We start from the raw sequence: 13,992 nt of genomic DNA, 5'->3' as shown, positions 1-13,992 counted from the left end.
CTTATTAAGTCTGGGGAAGTAGCATTGGTTTGCAGAGTGCTTGCCTAGCATGAACAAGGCTCTGGGTTCAAGAATCAACACCACATACATTAGACATGGACATGGTAATACATGTTTGTAACCCTAGCACTGGAGAGGTAAAGGCAGGAGGATCAGAAATTCAAGGTCATCAAATCTTAGCTCAACCAGTCTGGGTTCCAGGAGACCATCTCAAAACAAAAACAAAACATATATTGGTCTATCATAAATCAACAAAACCCAGGTGGTGGTTCTACTTGAACTTGGAAAGCATCTACTTTTCCCTAGGATTAGCAGCCAATAACTAATATTTCAGTTCCTCTGCTTCTGAAGAAGGTGCCAAAATGTGTCATCATTTAATTACACTCTTTCCCCCCTTGGCTTAGAGGCACTGTCCCTAAGCTTGGGAAATCAGTAAAGTATTGATCAACACACCTTTGCCTTAACATGGACCTTAAATGTGTCTTTTCTAAGTTATGCTTGAACCAAAGAATAAAATCACAGATTAGGTTGAGCATAGGAAATATCCCCCTTTAGCCTGGGTGGTGGGGTTCATTCTTACTTCAAAGCAATTAGCTCAAAAAAGGGCCTAATTTTATTTTTAATTCAAATGTGCATATTAATATGTGTTCCCTTGGCAGTCCTCTCACTTCTGAATTTAGAACACTTTGGTAATTTCCTGGGTACCTTATTTCTCGTAGAAATATCATCATCCTGATCAGCACAAGGGTCTTGGATGTGTCTTGATTGTAGTATCTTGATTAAAGGTGCTTAAATGTGACACTGTTTCAAATAGTCCCTTTGAATGCCCCAAATATCTGTCCTCTGGGTAGGAACCCATAGTAAATTCTTTGGAGAGAAGCCTGAGAACCTGGTAAGGGGCAGTATAAAGAGGCTACCAGCAGTCAGAGATCCTTGAGGTAGGATTACCACTCAAGAAGGTATTCTGAGGCCCCAGAAGTCAGTTCCCTCCACATACCCCAGGGAAGCCCATCTGGGGGACAAGCTGGTAGGGCCTATCTGGAGACTTAGAGATGCCATCTTGGTGCATTGTCTGGAGTGAGTCATACTGTATTGAGACCCCAGCATTTCTTTATTCTCTTCCATCTCAGACACATCCCCTCATTTGTTTCCACAGAGATCACCCCAGATGGGGAGCCTCCAACACAGCCCTAGCAAGATGGCTGCCTCCTGTCTATGAAGATGGCTTCAGTCAGCCCAGAGGCTGGAACCCTGACTTCTTATACCATGGCTTCCCACTGCCCCCAGTTGGTACTCATTTAAAACCTATTTCAACAGGACAGCAACAGGTTTTCCATAATGCTAACATACTCCCTGCAGCCTTGGAGAGCAATGGGCAACTACTGGAATGATTTAGTATCGTAGGGATTCACACAACCCCTTGTGTTCCCAAACTTCCTAAGAAGTTGGAGCCCTGAGGTGTAAGACTTATTATTGAGGCTCTGAAGGTTAGCCAGAGTCAGCTAGTGAGGAGAACAACTGAGATTTAAAGTTACTGCCATCTAATCTGACAGCTCTCCTCTTCATAAACACTTTAATATTCTCAAATAAATTCTTCTGTTCATTGGTAGAAGACAAGATTCAGCCAATACATGCATTCATTAATGAATTCACTCGTGTACACTATATATGTGCAGGTGCTGGCTACTGTTTCTCTATCAGAGGCACATTGACTTGGGAAATGAATTCCTTTCCTACTGGTCCTTTGGTCCAGCTTGTGCCCTTGGGTCCATTGTTCTACCTCATCAGAACATGGTCCATCTTGACCCTAGTTTGACTCTCAATGTCAGTGGGGAAGTCAACATTTGTTTTTATGCCACAATCCACAACAGAATTCTCAAAATGTATGATAGCAGATACTCAGCTCAGCATAGGGGAAATCAGTACCAGAAAGGCAGGGCTGGCCCAGTCAGATGTGGACTGACACTCTTTCCATTACAAAGCTCTCCAATAGAGATTCAGTTTTTTTTTTTTTTCAGGTGTCTTTTTATTGAGAGGCTCAAGTGTTCCTAGCAGTTAGTGGGGGCCAGCAAATGGAGCTGGGTACCAAGGTTCGCTGAGAAAGCATGATACTCATGTCTACACTTAAACAAGATGTTTCTCTTTCCTATCGTGTGTTTGACAATGGACTAGTTCAAATCCTGAGGTCTTCTGAGCTCTGTACTAATACTAAGATTCTACAAACTCATGTCTGTTTATATATATTATTATATATAAGAATCAGCACTCAAGTATATTTACATGTAGCCTGTTTATTTCTCAATTTTATTCTAACAGAGTAATCCAAGATTACCAACTCATACAAAATTTTAACTCCAGTTCTATAGGCCAAAAGCCTAAAGTCAAGGTGTCTCAGGACTGTGTCCTTTTAGAGGTCCTCAGGGGAAATCCATCTCTTTGGCTCTTTCCAAATTCGTTTGTGGATGGGGTACATGCAGGCAGGTTTTTTTTTTTACCACCGAACCATCTCTTGGGCCTTATCTTTTCTAACTAAGGTTACACTCACTCTTCCTTTATGGCTCTTCTACCATATTGTAATGTTGCATCTCTCCATGTCTTCCACCCCGAGTCAGAGCTCTTTGACAACAGTCAAGAAAGCTCTCAAAACTTGAAGACCCATGTGACCAGACTGACTATTCTTGGAAACCTGGAATAATCTCTGCATCCCAAGGTCTTTGCTCTAACCACACAGGCAGGTTAGATATTATAAAGCAGACATATTTGGAGGTGTTATTCTTCCCATCATACTGTACTTTCTGATCCCCAAAGATTTATGTTCACTCAAACCATAGGTCCCACTTGTATTATGGCACTCAGAAAGTCTAGTGTCAAACCCAAATCTTACCATTGTTAGTCCCCAAGTCATATAGGAAGAGGCTATGGGTCTGACCCACCTGGAAACAAATCCCCTCCATCTCGACCTATGGCTGGAAAAATGGCTTACCTGTTAAAAGTGTTTGCCATGCAAGCCTGAGTTTAGTTCCTGGGACCCATAGTGGAAGCAGAGAATCAAACTGTGAAATAAGGAAACCTTCTTTCTGTTCCCAAAATACGTCTTCTTAACAGTCCTGGAAACAGTCAGCACTATCCTAGGACAGGGAGGAAGAAAAGGAACAAAGAGGGAATGGCTACTTCCAAACCATGAAGAGATCAGACAAGTCTTTAGGTACCAAGACCTTGGTCAGAACCCTGCAGTTCAGGCCTGAGTCATGGGCTACATGTTCTTCACAAACTTCCCACAATGACCTGGGAACTGATAGCTTTCTGTCCACTTAGAGATTTTATATGATCTTCCTAAGGCTCTGAGAAGTGACCTAAAAGGCCTCAGACATCACAAATCAGGGGCAGGTTTCCAAGCCCAAATGTGTGTATCTTCCATCACATCCACGGTGACAGTTCTTCCCAAGGCTCCCTGGAGCTGTGAACAAGATCCTCACTGTGAACTTGAGACCCCAAGGTCTCCATTATTGGCTACAGTGCAATCTCTCTACATCATCGTAATCTGTTTTCTCTTCCTCCAGGTTCGGGAGGTGACAAGGCACCTCATTCAAGTTTCAAATGAGGCTGTAACAGAAGATGACCAGTACTCTGATTTCCTGACGGTGTGGGGACAGTACATCGATCATGACATTGCTCTCACACCACAGAGCACCAGCACAACAGCCTTCTGGGGAGGTGGTGACTGCCAGCTGACCTGTGAGAACCAAAATCCCTGCTTCCCCATACAGGTAACTTCCCTAAACTCCCCATTGCTTTTGAAATGACATATGCCTTTTTAAAAATTAAACAGAAAAATCCTGAAATGAAATACAAAGTCTCCTCCCCATGTCCTGTCCTCAAGAGCTACTACCTACATATGCTCCTTGGATTCAATGCACTCCTGTGTACAACACTATTTTGTGTGTACAAATGATCCCACAATTCCCAGGGCATGCCATGTACATGCTCTGAACCAGGCGTGGTTACTCAGCAACAGTTATTACCCTTTACTCCACATCATCTAATCAACACAAATTTATTTTATGATTTAAGATTCTAAAAGGGCCCAAGAACCTGAGGTGATACCTAGTCTCCGCTTTGCCACAGCTTCCCTCAAACTCCTCGGGGACCACTGCGTGCCTGCCTTTCTACCGCTCCTCAGCCGCCTGTGGCACCGGGGACCAGGGAGCTCTCTTTGGCAACTTGTCTGTGGCCAATCCGCGGCAGCAGATGAATGCCTTGACCTCCTTCCTTGACGCATCCACTGTGTATGGCAGCTCGCCTGGGGTTGAGAAGCAGCTGCGCAACTGGAGCAGCTCCGCAGGGCTGTTGCGGGTCAACACACGTCACCGAGACTCAGGCCGCAGCTATCTGCCCTTCGCATCTGCTGCCTGCGCTCCGGAGCCTGGTGCCCCAAGTGCCACCCGCAGGCCCTGCTTCCTGGCTGGCGATGGCCGTGCAAGCGAGGTCCCCGCCCTGGCAGCAGTGCACACCCTGTGGCTGCGTGAGCACAACCGCCTGGCTGCTTCACTCAAGGCCATCAACACACACTGGAGTGCTGAAACTGCTTACCAGGAGGCTCGCAAGGTGGTGGGCGCACTGCACCAGGTATGTACCTTGGCATGGGGGGGGGGGTACAGACAGTGAATAGTGGGTGCCCCTAAGGTGTGTCTGCAAGACCACTGTAGGCACTCTAGGAGTGTTGGACAGGGTCACTACGGGCTTACCAGTGCCTTCCAGCAGGACCACCATGGTCTCTCTGAGTTTCTGGCAGGATCACCTTGGGATGCTCAAGTGGGGACTTCCGAGGCACAAGTGTGTGTGAGCAAAACGCTCCTGGTACTAGGGGTCTCTTGTTGGCGCTGTTGTCCCAGCACTGCATCATCCAGAGTAACCACAGGGCTACAGACCTCCTGAGACACAACTGTGCCCAACAATAGGTCCCTTCATTGGCTGCTGCTTGGTAACTGTAACTCACAGAGCCTCACAGACTATAGCTCTGGTCTTCGTAGCAGCCCTAAGAGGGCTGGATTCTGGCATGTTTGTGTTTTGGTAATCCTAATCATTCTGTCAAGTTAAATTAAGAGTCAGTTTTTAAATCTTTATTTTATGATTCTTTTTAAAAGTCAGAGGATCTTAAATGGAGATTCCTGTTGGTCATTTATCAGTTGTGTGACAGAGAAAATCATACTGAAAGATGGAAGGGGGGAGGGAGGGAGGGAGGGAGGGAGGGAGGAAGGAAGGAAGGAAGGAAATAAAGAAATAAAAAGAAATAATGCAGTACTGATTCCATAGTCTCCCTGGGTTGTTAGGGAGGAATGAGTTATTTTACTCTATACCAGTAGTTCTCAAAGTATCTCTATGCCTTAAGGGTCAACTATTTACATTATGATTCATAACAGTAGAAAAATTACAGTTCTGAAGTAGCAATGAAATAATTTTATGGTTTGGGGTCACCACAACACGAGGAGCTGTATTAAAGTGTCGCAGCATTAGGAAGGTTGAGAACCACTGCTCTGTGCTAAACTTCTTCCAGTGTCAGGTTAGAACAGACTGTGTGCCAGGCACTTGACATCAACCGTGTCCTCACAGAACCCCTGTGGGGAAGTGTACTGGGAAGTTTTGTATGTCAACTTGACACAAGGTATACAGTCATCACAGGAAGGAGCCTCTGCTGAGGAAATGCCTCCTTGAGATCCAGCTGTAGGGCATTTTCTCATTTAGTGATCAATGGAGGAGAGCCCAGCCCATGGCACCATGGTGGTACTATCCTTGGGCTGCTGGCCCTGGGTTCTATAAGAAGGTGGGCTGAGCAAGTCATGGGAAGCAAGCCAATAAGCAGCACTCTTTCATGGCCTCTGCATCAGCTTCTGCTCGGGGATCCTGCCCTGTGTGAGTTCCTGTCCTGACTTCCTTCAGTGATGAACAGCAATGCTGAAGTGTAAGCCAAATAAACCCTTTCCTCCCCAACTTGCTTTTTGGTCATGGTGTTTCATCACAGAAATAGAAACCCTAATTAAGACAGGAAGATAACTTCAATCTCACTTAACGAATAAGGAAGGGAGTGTTGTCCTCTGTGCGTAGTTCCAAGGGGCAGCCCAGGAGCACCTGCCCTACCATGGCCTCAGGTGCCTGCTGTGGGATGTTCTGTATGTCCTGTGGGAGCCCTTCTTGGGTTCTTTGTGGCGTTACCCAGCAGATCCGTATAGAGGATGATTAGGACCATGGGCCTGAGTGCAGGTGTTTGAGATGGTCTGCACTTGGCTGTGCTGGGGGATGGTCTGTATGTCAAGTTGCTCTGATTGGTTAATAAATAAAACCTGATTGGCCGTGGCTAGGCAGGAAAGATAAGCGGGACTAACAGAGAGGAGATATAAAAGGACAGAAAGGCAGAAGGAGACGCTGCAGCCGCCGCCATGACCAGCAGCATGTGAAGAGGCCAGTAAGCCACCAGCCACATGGCAAGGTATAGATGTATGGAAATGGACCAATTTAAGATAAAAGCACAGTTAGCAAGATAAGGACAGTTAGCAGGAAGCCTGCCACGGCCATGCAGTTTGCAAGCAATATAAGTGTCTGTGTTTATTTGGTTGGGTCTGAGCGGCTGTGGGACTGGCGGGTGACAGAGATTTGTCCTGACTGTGGGCAAGGCGAAAAAATCAAGCTACAGGTGCCTGAGGACCAGGCATAGCCCATGAGTTGCTGTGAGTAAGGAGGACATGAAGACAGGTGGCATCAGGGGCTGGAACATCTTTACTGGCTCACAGAATGTTCAAATACCCCAGGATCTGTGTGTACACAGAGGTGCACATTGGATGTCTATCAGCTCTGATTAAGGAGTCATGTGTACTGTGTTACTGAATCTGTGCTCAGTATTTGTGTGTGTTGTGTTTGAGTGTTTGTCTCTGTGAGTTTGAATTGTGATCTGTGTTCTATGTGTATGTTTCTGTAGTGGATTGTATTTGTATGCATTATTCTGTGTGTGCCTATGTTGTGATGTGTTAGATAAGAAAGTAGAAATGAGATATACAAAACTTACTTGAAACTGAGGCTTATAATAATAATAATAATAACTCTGGGTGCAAAGTGCTTCACTGAGTAGCTGTAACCTTGCTTGACAGGCATATGTAAACAGACTTTTTTTTATTAATCACTGCAGGTATCCCTAGCAGAACCTCACATCAGTATCTGTGAGGACAGAACCAAAACAATTTTGTATATTAGCTTTAGGACAAGACCAGGAGCCTCAAAGCCCTGACGTTTTCGAGGAGCTGGCCAGGCATTGTGACCTCTTTGTGCAGAGTGGGGTGTCATCCCATGGCAATAGGAGACACACACACACACACACACACACACACACACACACACACACACACACCTGACTGCCTTCTCTCTGCCCTGGGAGATGAATCTCTGATGATTTCTCTCTCTAATTATGAATTCCAGGCCCAGATAATGGTGGATACAAGTTAGTTCTCTTAGTAAAGTTTCTTCTTAGAAAAGTTCTGCAATAGTGGTGGTGTGAGTCCTTTGGTATGCCCAGTAGTTGTAAAATAGAGGGTTTAGTTCTGCATGTCTGAGGATCTCTGCTGGCCTGAACATTAATCATCCAGTGGCCTATTCTCAATAAGGAAGTGATAACTGTCTAAATGAACAGTAAAGATGGTCTCAGATTTCTGTATTACCCTTATCAATCTAGTGTCTCTTCTCTACTTGTTTTTTTTTTGTTGTTGTTGGTTTGTTTGTTTGTTTTTTTAGCATTCCTGTGGGTTGTGCCTTTACCTGATGGGCATGTCCCCTCCCACACCTCTGACTGCATCTGTGGACTGTGTCCTCCTTTTGGAAGTTCACCAATCCTATAGTGTTCTATCACAATGAAGCCCAGGCAGACTTCCTCCCTATTTATTTTTAATCTCCTGTTGGCCTGCAGGGCACCCTTGGGCTTTGCTGAAAACCTTCCTTGCTCAGAGAACACCTGTCTCCCTCCCTATAGATCATCACCATGAGGGATTATATCCCCAAGATCCTTGGTCCTGATGCCTTCAGGCAGTACGTGGGCCCCTATGAAGGCTATGATCCTACTGTGAACCCTACTGTTTCCAACATCTTCTCTACTGCTGCCTTCCGCTTTGGCCACGCCACAGTCCATCCACTGGTGAGACGGTTGGATGCTGACTTCCAGGACCACACAGACCTCCCCAGGCTACAGCTGCATGATGTCTTCTTCAGGCCCTGGAGGCTTATCCAGGAAGGTATGCCCATCCTCCTGACTTGATCCTACAGCTAAGCACAGCCAGGGTAGCCTAGCATGAGGCTTTACTATCCATGCTTGTTGGTTAAACTAATGCTATCTAATTTATCAGTATTTAGAGGGAATAAATAAATAAAAAGCCTTTTTCATATATGCACCTATGTGGCATGTTTCTGTGTGTTCAGGTGCACATGTGTGCAAATACAGGCTGGAGGACAACCTCTGGTGTCATCCTTACAAAAGCAATCCACTTCCTTTGAGAAAGGATCTCGCATTGACCTGAAGTTAACCAATGAAGCTAGACTGGCTGAACAGTCAGCCACGGGGATCACCCTGTCCCTGCCTCCATAACACCAGAATTACAAGCACACACCATCGCACCCTACAATTATTCCCCTGGGTTCTGAGGGCAAATTCAGGTTCTTGTGCTTGCCTTGCATCACACATTACCGGCTGAGCCACCCCTATTGCAGTGTTCAAGGTTCTTTGAAAGGTGAAATTTCCTGAGAAATGCCTTGACTCACATCTGGAGCTATCCAGTACTCAGGATAAATTATCCAGGTGTAGAGCGCGCGCTCTCTCTCTCTCTGTCTCTCTCTCTCTGTCTCTCTCTCTCTCTCTCTCTCTGTCTCTCTCTCTGTCTCTCTCTCTGTCTCTGTCTCTGTCTCTCTGTGTGTGTGTGTGTGTGTGTGTGTGTGTGTGTGTGTGTCTTTCTTTCTTTCTCTCTCTCGGCAGACAGATAAGTAGAAGTATCCTGGTGGTTATGCCATTCCTTCATCAACAAGTGCCATACCTGTTCTCTGATGGGACCAGCACTGTGAGCTGCAGGATGCTGGCATTTGCAAACACAAACAACAACAACAAAACTCTGATTCTCTGATTCTGCTCTGGAGAACTGTTTTATGCTTCCCTACATTTATTTCTTTCTACTCTTCTCCCCATGGTCTTTCTCTCCCTCTGATCATTTCTAAGCTGTCTCAAAAGTAGGTACAGGAACACGTTGGAGGGTAGAGATGATGGTAGCTGACAGTGTGTTTCCTCACCACTGATAATCAAGTTTCTATCATTCAGAACATGAGGAGAGAGGTTTGGGGTCTTCCTGAGTCATCCTACCCAGTTCAAGCTATATTATAAATTTGCCTTTGGTGGGCACCAACAGTAACTGGCCCCTTAGTTGATGTCAGACCAGGCAACATCTTACTGTTCCAGATGTGGAGTCCAGAGAATATTCCCTTGGACTCTAAACCAGCGGTTTTCAACCTGTATGTTGTGACCCCTTGGGGGTCAAAAGACGAGTTCAACAGGAGTCTCACCTAAGACCATTGAAAAACACAGATGTTTCTATTCATAAACTCTACAATTCATAGTAGTAGCAAAATTACAGTTATGAAGTAATGATGAAAATAAATTTATGGTTGAGGGTCACCACAACATGAGTAACTGTATGATTAAAGGATTGAAGCATTAGGAGTGTTGAGAACCACCTCTCTGAGCATTCTGCTGCTGAAAAATAATGATGAATTTCAGTAATGTGGTCCTGCCTATGTCTAGTCCCTGAGGTGCTGAAGGTGCACACTCAGCACACAGTTGTCAATAACTGCCGTGTTCTAAGGAACCTGGAAAGCTTTTAGAATTGCAAAAGGTATTTTGGGGAACCTGCACAGATGTTTGTTAAGAATAAACATGCTTTATAACTGAGCATCTATCCTTTGTCCCCAGAACTCAGCAGGGACCTAGGGACCTCAATGGCTTTTGTATGATGTTTTTCAGGTGGTTTGGATCCAATAGTGAGAGGCCTCCTAGCAAGACCAGCCAAGCTGCAGTTACAGGAGCAGCTGATGAATGAGGAACTGACTGAGAGGCTCTTTGTGTTGCCTAATGTTGGCACCTTGGATCTGGCATCGATGGACTTGCAGAGGGGCCGTGACCATGGCTTACCAGGTTTGTCAGGTCTCTAGATGGTACACCTCAGTATGTGCTGAGAGAAGGACTATCTGGTTCAGTGTCTGGTATAAAAAATATACCCAGAAATCTATTGCACTGCCAGCTTCAAAGGAATAGATTTGTGGTGTTTTTTTATTATTTGTTTGTTAGGCCTTTTGTGTTGTGTTCTTAGATGAGGTTTTGCTATGTAACTCAGGCTAGCTTCAAATTCATGATCCTTCTGCTTCAACCTCCCAAGTAACTGGGATTATAGGTATGTATGTACCAGGCCTGTAACTAACTACATATCTGTGTGTAAACTGGCTCCTCTGCACCCTGTAAGCTCTATGGAAGAGTCTGTGTCCCTTCCTGTGATTTGTACTTGAGATGTCTTTTCTTGTATGCCCTGGGGACAATTCCCAGTCTTCGAAGGCATCCAACTACAGAACTGCAGTCTCTCCCAGGATCCTGATGGAGTCCCCACCACAGAAGCCTGTGGAGCACCAAGGTTCCCCAGGAACTACTACACTGATGCTTTGTCTAACCCAGTGGCCCACTCACAGGGCCAGTGGCCAGTGCCCTTGCTCTGTGTATATGCAGCAGAAAAAGTCCTAGATGCAGGTGCTGTTACTGTGGCTACTATTCTGAAGCTCTGGTTGCAGAGTGCAGTTGGTATGTCCTTCGGTATCATTCTTCCCTCACCACAGCCTTCAACTTGTAGTAACTTGGATTTGAAGAGCAAGTATATACTGGGAAGACATAGAAAAGCATCCCTTCTGCTTATGTTGAAAGACCACACACCTTCTGTGTGTCACCATGAACTCCAGGTGCACTTACTTCTCTGACCTGTGGAGGAATATATCTGCTGCTTATGGCCCCTGAAAAAGCTCTTTCCCAATTTTTGAGTGTAATTCACTTCTTTTTTGAGCTTCAATTGTCCTGAAAATAAATGATCCTTCAAGTAGCTATTTAATGAAGTAACTGCTATATTCCCCAACCTCTGTGGGAATATATCTATCAGATTCACTGATTTTATCTTGTTTGTCATGGGATTATGGGATCTGGGGGGTCTGTCCTAAAGCAGAGGGTGATGAATTGGAAATGTTATGGGATTCCACAGAACTGGGGAGACAGGAGAGGAGGAGGCTGTCATCTTGCTAGATGGCTCCTGAGAAAGATAACAGGAGGTGACCCACCTGGAATTAAAGAACTAAGAGGGGACTTGCCAATGAGTTACCACTCACCAGGTCCAGCTGTGGACAGCAGACCTTGAGTTAAGGTAGAGCAATCTTGTTGGCCAGGAAGCTCAAGAGCCATGGCTCTGAAAAAGGTGATGTGATGCTTAGCTGCATCATATATAAATATACACATAAAACAAATAAAATAACAACAACAATAAAACAGCTATGTTAAACAGATACCAGCTTCTCCTGAATCAGAATAGAGGGAGCTGCCATTATTGAAAACTGACTCAGTACCATTGGATGGCAACATTCATGAACCAGCTTTTAAATTCTCACTGATGTTTTTCTTCACTTTGGCTTTTACTTACTGTAACCTACTGCCTCTGTGTTGTTCCCTGTAGCTAGAAGCTCCCAACACCCCATTCCATGGCTTAGCAAGGCTGTTCTAGCATCCCTTCTTAGACTCCCCAGAAGATACATGATCATTTCTTCAGAGTCTACTTTATCCATGGGGTTCACTCTGAGTCCCCAAAGTTTTTATCCCATTAATGCCTTGTCACCCCTGCAGAGACATGGCCTAGACCTCATTTCTCTGTGTGTGTTTATGCAATACTTGTTGAGAGTCGAGGTGTGGAAGGGAGTGGAAATAACACAAGGCAGACTCCACTGGAATACAGATGGCAGAATGAAGAAAGGGAATGCAAGGAACTGCGCTGCCTGCTGAGTCCCACAGCAGACTGTGACTGGCACTAATGGAGAAAGTCCAGATGAGGAGGATGAGGCCAAAGGGAGCCCACAAGGAGGATACTACAAAATCAGATCCCGTGTCCAGTGGAGAATGCAGCCCAGTCAGAGTGCAGCATGTAGAGACAATGAGAGGGTGAGAGATGCTGGGGCCATGAGGCCAGGGCAGGGCTTTGCCAGCAATGCTGAGCTCACCCTCAAGCATGGGGGATAATCTATAATATTAGAGACAGTCAGACAAGGGAAGATAGGCATGTACATATGTGTATTCTGTGTGTGTGTGTGTGTGGTGTGTGTGTTTGTGCAAGAGAGTGTCTATGAGTGTGTATAAGAGAGTATATGTGTCTGTGTAAGAGAAACTGCATTTGTGAGTGTGTGAGTTTGTGTATATATAAGAGTATATGTATATGTGTGCGAGTCTGTGTTTATGAGTGTGTATATGTGTGTAAGAGAGAGTATGACTGTGAGTATATGTGTGTAAGAGAAAGTGTGTGTCTGTGAGCATATCTGTGTAAGAGAGTATGTGGTTTTGTGTGTGTAGAAAAGAGTATGTGTGTGTTTATGTATAAGAGAGTATGTGTCTATGAGTATGTGTATTAAAGTGAGTGTGTATGTGTATATCAGAGTATGTATCTCTGAGTGTGTGTACAAGAAAGTATCTATGTTTGTGAGTATGTGTGTATGTGTGTGTGTATGCGTGTGTGTATGCGTGTGTGTGTGTGTGTGTGTGTGTGTGTGTGTGTGTGTGCTGGTATGCTCTGGATCTCCATGAGCTCTCAGTGTCCTTCTGGAGCATCAACAGCTTTGAAGAGGGTATAGCCTGTCACCATAGTTCAGTAGGAGAAGACTGAGCCAATAATAGTACGAATCCACTAAAGCATCTTGACTTGGCCCCTTCCAATCCTAATTCACCCCTAAATACACTCTTTGTAAGAACCCCAAGTCTGTGCTGCATGGCCTGTCCTGTTGAACTCCATAGGACTGAATGTCATGCCACAATGACGCAATGGTCACTCAGCAGCAGGGAATGGCAGGCAGGGCTGTGTCTCTGCAACGCTAGCTTCCAGGGCTCAGCAGAACCCATGTGTAGACTGGTAAAACTTAAGTCCCTGTAAAAACAGACCTACCCTCTCTTTATGGTGCAGGCTACAATGAATGGAGAGAGTTCTGTGGCTTGTCACGCCTGGAAACACCAGCTGAACTGAGCAGGGCCATTACCAACAGAAGCATGGTCAACAAGATCATGGACTTGTACAAGCACACAGACAACATCGACGTCTGGATGGGAGGCCTGGCTGAAAACTTCCTGCTGGGGGCCCGCACTGGACCTCTGTTCGCATGCATCATTGGGAAGCAGATGAAAGCCCTGAGGGATGGAGACAGGTAAGTACCTGTAGAAAGTCTCTCCACGCTCTGAGCAAAGCACTCTGGGCATAAATCAGTGTTCTACATAGGGCTTGTGTGAAGCAGCTAGATCTGTGCTCAAGTGCCTATGTGACCCGGGGCAGGTTTTTTTCTCAAACATAGCATCCCTGACTGTAAAACAATGTTGACACCCAACAAAAAGACCACAAGACATATAGAATATCCTGTTCACTTAGAAATATTACTATTGTTTTCCCATATTTCTAGTCATGTACACAATTCAAACTGTGACAATCTATGGCTTCCATCGTTGGCCATTCACTGATAGATACTGTTGACACTGGACAGGTAGACCTGCCTTGATGCAGATGTGGACCCCAGCTGGTACCTAGGAGCAGTCTGTGCTAAACAGACTCACTCCCACTCCCCACCATGCCTCCATCTCCAGCCCTGCACAGCTGGCTGAGGCTCCTGCCTGCCCTTGCACTTGTTTCTTCCTCCATTTCA

The 13,992-nt window shown here is 45.4% G+C and overlaps 1 protein-coding gene across 1 annotated transcript in view; it reads left to right on the top strand.

The window, feature by feature from the left end:
* Positions 1-13,992, top strand: part of Tpo (thyroid peroxidase) — a 65,949-nt gene that overhangs the window by 35,087 nt on the left and 16,870 nt on the right. The window contains exons 6-11 of the mRNA XM_076558944.1: positions 1,157-1,286; positions 3,561-3,767; positions 4,126-4,626; positions 8,012-8,270; positions 10,040-10,210; positions 13,266-13,503. Coding sequence (XP_076415059.1) covers positions 1,157-1,286; positions 3,561-3,767; positions 4,126-4,626; positions 8,012-8,270; positions 10,040-10,210; positions 13,266-13,503 — 1,506 coding nt within the window. The remainder of the gene's footprint in view (positions 1-1,156; positions 1,287-3,560; positions 3,768-4,125; positions 4,627-8,011; positions 8,271-10,039; positions 10,211-13,265; positions 13,504-13,992) is intronic.

Source organism: Peromyscus maniculatus, chromosome 22 (genome assembly GCF_049852395.1).
Source record: "Peromyscus maniculatus bairdii isolate BWxNUB_F1_BW_parent chromosome 22, HU_Pman_BW_mat_3.1, whole genome shotgun sequence".
Lineage (NCBI taxonomy): Eukaryota > Metazoa > Chordata > Mammalia > Rodentia > Cricetidae > Peromyscus > Peromyscus maniculatus.
Note: the sequence above shows the minus strand (reverse complement) of the source record. Positions and strands in the feature narration are given on the sequence as shown.